The sequence below is a fragment of the Charadrius vociferus genome, unplaced genomic scaffold, assembly GCF_000708025.1.
Source record: "Charadrius vociferus isolate BGI_N301 unplaced genomic scaffold, ASM70802v2 scaffold306, whole genome shotgun sequence".
NCBI lineage: Eukaryota > Metazoa > Chordata > Aves > Charadriiformes > Charadriidae > Charadrius > Charadrius vociferus.
The window spans coordinates 3,741,716-3,751,078 of record NW_009648963.1 but is presented as its reverse complement, the minus strand read 5'-3'; the positions used below and the strand labels follow the sequence as shown (position 1 = coordinate 3,751,078).

The 9,363-nt window shown below is 37.8% G+C and overlaps 1 protein-coding gene across 1 annotated transcript in view; it reads left to right on the top strand.

The window, feature by feature from the left end:
- Positions 1-59: 59 nt before the first annotated feature.
- Positions 60-9,363, top strand: part of KCNIP4 (Kv channel interacting protein 4) — a 345,478-nt gene continuing 336,174 nt past the window's right edge. Inside the window, exon 1 of the mRNA XM_009887639.1 lies at positions 60-147. Coding sequence (XP_009885941.1) covers positions 60-147 — 88 coding nt within the window. The remainder of the gene's footprint in view (positions 148-9,363) is intronic.

The following is a 9,363-nucleotide window of genomic DNA, read 5'->3' as shown; positions in this document are numbered from 1 at the left end:
TCGGCACCGGCTTCGTCTGCGGGCTCCTCGCCGAGGAATAACCTACCGCACCGCTTAAGATGAGCGGCTGTAGGAAGCGGTGTAAGCGTGAAATATTGAAATTTGCCCAGTACCTTCTCAGGCTAATCACAGGTTCTCTTCACACAGGTAATGGCTCTTTCTCTTTTGTAGTCGGGGCTGTGCAGCGCGGTGACAAGGGTTAATGCGGTGGTGGCATTGCTCTGTTATTGCTCCTTTCATCGTGTAAATAATAATAATAAAAAGAAATCTGTGAACTGTTTTGTGGCTCAACGTAATAAAACCAGAATATATAGTCTTATGTTACGGTGCTTAGACAGCCTAACGCTCTTCTAAGCGTTGACACACCTGAATCCAAACAGGAATGCGAGTGTATGTGCTTCCACCTGTGCACGTTAAAGGTGATGCAGAGTATCCACACAATGGTCATAAAGGCTGAATCTCATGCTTTCTATTTGCACTGTTTCTTGAACTGGTTTACTTTGACAAGCAGACTACATTCTTTTTCTCAGAGGCTCGGTTTTGCTTAGTTTAAAATGGAAATAAACTGCAAACTGTCAATATCATATTATAGGATCTTGCTGCAAATTTAAATAACACTTGTGCTTTTTGCCCATAAAGAATTTGAAACATAAACAGCTGTCAGCTTTATTTAGTTTTTTTTTTTTCTGTAACCTTGGACAAATTGTACAGTACCAGATAAGGTTTCTAAGCCAGACTGAACAAACAGTATAGTTTTCTTCTTAGCACTTTGGAAATTATACTTTTCTCACAATTCAGCATTTTCTATGGCTGTTCCCAACAGCTGACAAGTATGACAGCTTATGTGATATCATTCTGTATTTATAAAATATAATTGTGCTTCTTTCTAGACTTCATTTTTTTTTCCCTTGGAAAAGTCATCAAGCAGAGGTGTAAGTCCAGCATCAGCAGATGATAACCAATTATACTAACATGATTATTGAGAATTAAAAGCCATTCATTTTACGACAAGTATTCTGAAAGTTTCTGGTGATGTGGTTTGGTTTTGTTGGGGTTTTTTGGTTTGTTTTTTTTTTGTTGTTTTTTTCAGTTTAGGCACTGATGGAAAGATTTGAGAGCAAAGTTGACTCTTCAGTAGTAACTTAAAGTATCGATGCATGCAATTTATCAGATTTGGGGTTATAATGCTGTAAAGATTATGGCATAAACATTGGCAACGAGTACTTTATAGGATGCTTGAACTTGTTGAAATCTGATACAGCTTTTTTGGAACTTTGAGTCACTGGTAACGTAGAATTTCCCTGACTTTATTTTCTGCGCTATTCCTAGTCTATTGTGGTGTCTCTTGTGAATTGTATCAATTCAGATTTTCTGAAAACACTGGCTTCTTGCTCCTGTGGGTTGCTATGGAAATTAAATAATATAAGATACAAGAAGAAAGCTATGTTAGAAATGAACACCAATACTCCTTTTTCACAAAGTCATCCAAGCTTTTCCTTTCCTATCTAGCAAATGATGCACGCTATGTTATTTTTCACATTGACGTTTGTGCTGCAAGCTTTCTAAGCTCAAAATTCAAAACCATTTTCAAGGATTGTTGGGGGATGCTGATTCTTATGTTACTAGTAAAAGAAGTTCTTTAATTTATAATTAAGCGGCACATTATCAATGCTAAATTACTGGAAAGCCAAGGAGAGTGGTATGAAATGTGTTTCCTTAAAGGAAACAAGCGAGCAAAAAAACTCCACTCTTGGGAACTCTCAATCACTGAGACACTCGCTAGGAAATGTTGAGTTCAGTTTTACTACAGGCAACAGTATCTTACTACTATTATTAGGTTAATGGACTTCATCTTGTTCAAATGATGTAGCAAGTAAGATCAATATAATGTGATAATAACTGAACTGCTAAGAGAGGTAGAGCTCCACTGCTCAGTTCTTGCGTAGCCTGGTCTTGCAACACCTGAGGTTAATGACTGTACCAGGTACAGCTCCCCTTGCAAAATCTAATGCATGATTCATTATGTTGATAATTAGTCGAGAACTAATCAAGATGAATGAGGAAGCCCAGTTGAAAGTGTTAGAAAGTTACACTTTAATTTGTATATTAAAGATATTGCTGTTTCTATCTTGAGCATTCAGGGTAGCTATCAAAACAAAGTGTGCTGATTTAGCCGTCTACAAGCAGGCAATCTGCTCACTCAAGTGACCAATTACTTTCAAAACGTGGATGTTAACTAATGAGCACAATGGTGAAGACAAGTTAACTTCCTTGTTGATACAATTTGGCCCCTGGTTTCTTTTTCAGGTGTTGTTTAAATTATACTTAAGTTGGAACTACACATTGTTGAAAGCACATGCACTGAATCTAATCTATTGCTCCTTTCTGCATGGGTAGGCACGTTGAATGTATACTTAGTCTCCATCAATATAGACTGGTGAAAGCTCTGCTGCAGTTGGTGTGATTACACTGATGAGAAAACAAGAGAAAGTGAGCTGGGAGGGAGACTGGGGTTACTGGCTGTAGGCCCAGCTAAGAAGTCGCTGTTGATTACTGGTTTCATAACAGTTTACAACACTACAGACCTGCTCTGTGGTGAATCTCAGCATTTAATAAAAAGTATCTCATATAGCTGTCTGTGATAGTACATAACCATGGACTATCTTAATATTCAACTCGGCTGTAACCAATATTAATGAAACCACCCCCTTGCCTGAAGGTAAATGCTGCCTAAACCTTTACAATGGGTTTTAAGTTGCGATCTCTGCCTGAATACATACAGATCTCTTCCAGGTTTTTGGTGGGGTTTTTTTGGTTTTTTTTTTTGTTTTTTTTTTTTTTTTACAGCAAGTTGCTATGATTGACAGCAAAATGTAGTGAAAGGTAATGAAAAGAAATAGTCTTTTAAACAAAGTTTTTCATTTTCCAGAATTTCTGTTATATATAAAGCTGATGTGTTTCCACAAGTGAAAGAGACTCCCTCAAATACTTGAAGACAGCCTTCTTCAAATTTCATCCCAATTACTATTTTATTGCCTGCTGCCACTTGAGCTGTGTTGGAAGTGCCCAGTCTTTGAAACATTGTTGGAAAGAACTTAGCACTGCCATTGAGAGTGTTTTGGTTTTCGGATGCAATGTGAATTTGTATGTTATAAATGACAAGATCAATCATTGTGAGATCAAGAAATAAGTCGCAAATTACTCTGAAATGGAGAAAACATAATTTCAGAGCAATTGCTAAGAATTTTTTCTCAACTATCACAACTGATAAAGTATGGGGATTAAAGAAATGATATAAACAGAACTGTAATTGACCTCACTGGTATTGTTTCACAAGTATATTCTTTTCAGACATGTACGTATTAAATGCCTGATATGACATTAAAATTCATAAAGGAGGTTAGGTTTTCCAGGACAGATTCAAATTCCCAGTTAGTACATGCATTTACAAAGAAAGAAGGAAGAGGAGAACAACTTTGGCTGTGGAATCGTACTCTCTCTCCAACAAACTGAAGTAATGTCACTCATCTAGGCTTATGTAGTGTAAGCTCTGGATTGATTTTTTTTTTATTTTTTATTTTTAATCTAGAGATTGATGCCATTGGTGTAAAATAACACTGATCACAGGCTTGATATTTTTCTTAGTTAAAAAAACCCACAACTATTTGTGAATGTGGGGTGTACTCCTTGATGGCACTTTCTTTGAGAAACCAGATTACCAGAAGGTAATCTTGATTCTTAAATTTTGCCTTTATGTGCACAGAAATATTTTTTTTTTAGCCTACTGCCAAGAGTAAGACTTTGTCTGAGTGTAGACCTGAAGGTGTGGGAGGCACTGGCACAGAGGCATCCAGGGGCTCTCAACTACTCCTGTGAGAGCCTGTTGTAGTTCACCTGCCTACTGGTACCCAGAGTCCTTTTGAGACAGCAGTTTATTATGAATGCTTTCCAAGGCTTCTTGCTTCTTCGGCACATAAAGTCATTGGATGAATACTCTGGAAATATGGGGAATATAAACACCTATTGGTTAGGCTGCCTGCCAGGGAAGGAGATGATTTATGTTGCTGATTCTGCTTAGCCTGAAGAGGACTGAGATGTCTCCTCTGTGTCCAAGGAGCATGTCCGTACTTCCAAAATCTGGTCGTATGGATAAGAATTCACTCTACTTAATCCATCATACAGCCAGGCATGTAAACATCATAGGACCACAAAGAGCTAGTAACAGGGAACCTAAGTCTTTTCTGATGATTATGGAATTCATCTGGGAGAGAGTAGACCTGGTATTTAAACTACTCTCCATGAAATCACTCAGAGATCTGTAACTATCCCAAGATTGTGTATTGTCATCACACCACTTACGATGTTCATCTTCAGCAAACAGCATGTCAGAATAGGTCCCAACCACATGAAGATCCCAAATGGTTTGTGTTGGCTCTCTGTTATGGATAGACTGAAGCACCCTGAAAGAGGTGCCTCATTTTGTGACCCGGTTCAGGAAGAGAGGGAAATGCTGAGACTGAATGTCCCACTAGACAAGTTTGCCGCCTCATTCCCTTTCCTATCCCATTCTACAACAAATTTATGAGGCAATTTTTAAATATCATTCTAGGTTCCAGTGCATGGTGCGGATTCCACCATGGTGTGGATTCTGGCTTTTGGGCTGTGAATGTCAAACAGCCTTACCAGGAATATATCAGGGTTTTCCCATTATCATCTTTTTCGGTTAAGCTGTGCAAAGTTTAAAAATGAATGCTTAAAAACTTACAGAATAATTAAAATGTTTTACAAGAATGTAACAGTCAAGTTAGTAGGTAAATATTCCAGAATAACTTTTTTCTTTACAGTTAAGATAAGTGAAAAAGAATATTGAGAAGAATTAGCTCTTAATTCTTACATGTAATTACACTTCATTTTTCCTCATTTTTCCCCTCAGATTTAAAACACAGAACTTGAAAACACTTTATTTTTAATCTGAGCACTGTCACCTTAAATATGGCAAATCAAATTATTCAACAATTGATTAAACAATGTTCCGAGTCTTGGGGAGAATTACTAGAGATGAAAACATATCGTACCTTAATGCAAAAGAAAGAGTTTCTCCTTGAATAAAACGGATTCTGAAATGAATTTAGTGTACCTTTGTCTATGTAGTCACTTTCCCTGCGTAGTTTTATGAATGAGCGATGCTGAAAATCTGGATGGTTTAAATAGGTGTAGGAACCAGCTGTCATGTTGTCTCTCAGATGGTCTCTTCAGACCTTGAAATTGAATAACAATGAGGGAAATATTCCGGAATTATTAGCATTAGTTTTACTACTTCTATTTCCTAGTAGTGTGTTTTCCTCCATGCTGTTTTAGCTGGTTAATTTTTGTTTGTGGTAAGTCACAAAAACTACTCAGTGAAGCCAAAGATCTGGAATTACTGTTAACTGATTATTTAATGTGAATATTCATAAGAATTTTGCTTCCACTTTCCTAAATGGAAGACAGAATGTTCTTATCAATTTGTAAAAGAAATCTGTAAACGTGCTTTTTTTTTTTTTTAATAGTTGGCAATATTCATGTAACAGCATTTTAAACTGCAGAGCAGGTAGTCTCCATACATACTGCCAATTCTAATACATGCCGTTTAATTGAGTTCAGAGGAACTTGGAGATTCTGGCAGACAAGCAGTGGAGGATAAAAACCAGAGGGCTGCAGCAGTTAAAGTCCCCAGGCATCTGTGTCTCTGATACAGGTTGCTGCTAAGGAACTCTGAGCTGCTCGTTTGTCAAACCCTGTCCCGCTCCGGGTCCCGGCCAGGTGAGCACAGGTACGTGGCTGCTGCCTCCGCATGGCTTCACCGCCCTGCGCTGAAGGCTGGCTGGGCAGTTCAGACGCTAATTAATAGGTTGATCAAATGCCTTTTGGGCCAGTTGTGTCTGGCAGTTAGGTTGGCTGAGGAATTTCAAAGCCCCAGTTCTCTAGTTCTAGTCTTTTGCATTTCTGAGCTTGAAAGCAAGAGGCACTTCATGTCTTCAGCCAGTAGAGCTGTGCTTTGGCTGGGATGCTTGCTGTGATATAATGTGGAAAAACTGATCCACGTGGCCCTTTAGCATCTATCCCCAAATCTGTTTCCTTTAGAAACTTTAGGAATGGTGCTTCTAAAGAAAGGTTGTTGTTTGTTTTTTTTTTTAACATTTCCTGACACAGTTTTTACTAAAAGCAATACAATGAACTGAAAATAATTATGAAACGAAACTTCCTTGCGTTTCTTCCCTTAGGTGGGATTTCTAGCAAGAGAATATTTTTCATCACCAGGGCTTCAGCCTCTGAAAACTTCAGGTAAACTGTGCAAGACTGACAGTTGAATAGAACAACAAGCTTAGAAAACAGAAATGGGAATATGTGAAGCATTTGGTTAATGAATTTTGTAATAGGACAAAGATTTAAAAGAAAATGAAAAAAACTGCAAATAAACCCAAGGTGTTAAAATTCTGTTTCAGTTTTGATTTCATGTTTAATTGTATTGATGTAATCTTCTGTAAGACCCCTGATGATTTTTGCATTCACTTAGATTTATTGGCTTAATACATGGCAAAGAAAATGAATGAGAAACTACACTGTTGTTAACGCCACCTCTGAGTCACAGGAATATTTTTGTATTGTTTGAAAGTGAAGATTAAAGGAAATTATGTAAGAACTGCAGCTATTCATGAGAAAGCATGAAAGGGAATAAATAATTCCCAGCTGCCCTTACAAAAGAAACAGAAGTGCAAAAGCTACATTGCTGTACTATATCCAGTTGCACAAAGTAAAGTGGAAATAAGCCATCACCTTTACATAAGCAAAATGGTATTTAAAGCAAGTTATGCAATTGCATCTCTCTCAACAAAGCTGTGGAGCATCTGCTGAAGCATTTTGATTAGAACAAGGCCTACAACTGGTGATGTCTGTGATCTATTAACTCACAGTGAGGCAATAGAATTAGGTAATAAAAAATTGAAGTTTTCTTATCTTTTCAAGTCCCTACTTTTTTTTTTAAATATAAATCTTTGCCTTCTGAGGTACTGGCAGTGGGTTCACACAAACCAGAAGCACCAGAAACTGTTGCTTAGCCGATGTCCCATGCAAGTGAACTTCATGTTTCCCAGAGCTGTTCCATGGATGTACATGCAGCAACTCAAAGCCAATCCTGAAGTCAGCTAAGAAAACCTGTCCGCTAAGCCTTCTGTCGGTACTCTTAAATCCCGCATCTCCCAAGCAATGGTGATGGCAAATCAACAAATGCTGAGAAACTAGTATGAAACATTAGAAGATGAACTGTTGTCAGCGTGTATCTGGATGTTCCATCTGCCCTTTTCTAATACAGGGATTAATGCATTTAACGGTCAGTTGCTCATCCGATATCTTTGAATAGGTTTGGGTTTTTCTTTAAACTTTGTCAGGACCGTGCAGTAGAATGCCAGTTTATGGCAGTGAGTAAGTAAGGTGATTCAACCCCTGTCTTTCAGCCCTCAGCGCGTTGCACTTTTACACTTGGACCTCTGCTTTCTTCCCTTTCTTTTCCAAACCTTGTAATGAAAGCATGTGCGGACCCAGTGACCGAGGACCCCGCTGGAGTGCTGGCTCAGTGCATCCTGCATTTTGCCAGAGCAGCAAGAGCTGCGGCCATGGGCCTTGCTGCTTGTTCTTTCAGCCTTTTCCAAACTTCTCCCCATCCTGGCCCGTGCTGAGCTGTCATGGGCTTCTTCCTAAGCAGGAGACATGCTATGCTCATCTCTTCTCCAGTCTTCTGTAATTTCATGAGGTGATTTGAGTGCTGTGACTCCAAAGCTGCCTCTGCTCTAGGGTGAGTTTGATTAAGTGGGAAAATGAGGCCTATCAAGCAGGTATTTTAATTGTGTTCTTGCCTTGCTCTCACAATGGAGCAGTCACTGTGCTGTTCCCTGCAGGGACACGCTGCTATGAGTTTAGGGCACGCTGTGGCACATCAGAAGTCTCTTGGTAAAGAATTATTTTAGCGCTCAGGAGTATGCTACCAACTGAATAACTCTGGCTTTGTTCTCTCAATGTATTTATAAATTCTTGTTAAAAAGTGGCAGTGGACTGAAAGACAGCACTGGAGTTTTCTGTGTTTTTCTCCTGGTGCTTCAAACTGTTTTGCACAGGGTAAAAGAGGAAAAGGATTTTGCGTTGTTCTACTTCGTCCTATGCAAAACTGTGTTATGAACCCCCTAAAAAGGCATTTCTTTTCACTGATCTCAAAATGAAACAATTTTCAAATGGTGATGCACTGATGTATGTCTACTGTAATGAATTTTCATTTCTCAAATATTTTCATATAGCAGAGGTTTGTGGTTTTTTTTTTTTTTAAGAAATAGTTCAGGGTAGACTCTTGAGAGAAGAGAATTTACAGCACTGTTTACTTGCATAAATACACAAAAAAATTGTGCTGCTTAATTACCTTACGGTGTACAATGAAGAAAGCACAGTGAAAAAACTTTTGAGTGCTCAGCACCATCTCCCTGATGATGCTTTAAAATTTTTCACATCAGTTCTAATGTAACTATAAAATTTCTACCGTATTCTGCAGTTGTCTTCTTTGATTTCGTAGGATTAAATTCTGAAATATAGAGCCAAACTATAATAAAAGCACTTTGCTCATTTTTAAACATCCAGCAGTGATGCTTATCTCCAGCCAGAGATGAAGTAGCAGTTACAGGTGACTTTTGGACAAAATCTATAAATAGAGGAAGAACAATGATCTGAAAGCTTTAGTCAAGGCTGCTTTGTTATTATGGGGTTAATAAGGAACCTTAACAACCAGAGAAGATGAATTACCGTTTTTGAATGCAGGTTAATAAAGTTCCATTAACTTCTATTGAAAATACATGTAAAATAAAATGAGAAGTAGAATATATTAAAAGAAAAAAATAATCTAAAATATCAAAATATGAGAGACCAAAGGAACAGACGAAAAGTTCTCCTTGTTATGCAAATATGATCTAAAATAAAATTATTTAAAAAGAAGCTTGTAGCTTGAAGATGTCATGAAAACATTAAAATGTCAACATTTGTGGGGAAAAATATGGGCTTCATATGTTTCCAGGTTTTGGGTTTTTTTTGTGGGGGTGTGTGTGTGTTATATTGCTGAAATATTTCTTCTTCTGATACCAAATCAGTATTGCTCGTCAACCTGATTAATCTTTTTTCATTATTTTTCTTTTTTTAAGCAAAGAATTCTAGATTTAAGGTCTGCATCTCTGTTGCCTGTGTGAGGCAGTTTGAACCTCTAGGATTTCAGATATTTTTCATGTACAGAGGTGTCTATATATAATTGCACAAGTTCTAATGTGCACGGGTGAAATCTTTGTTATGCCT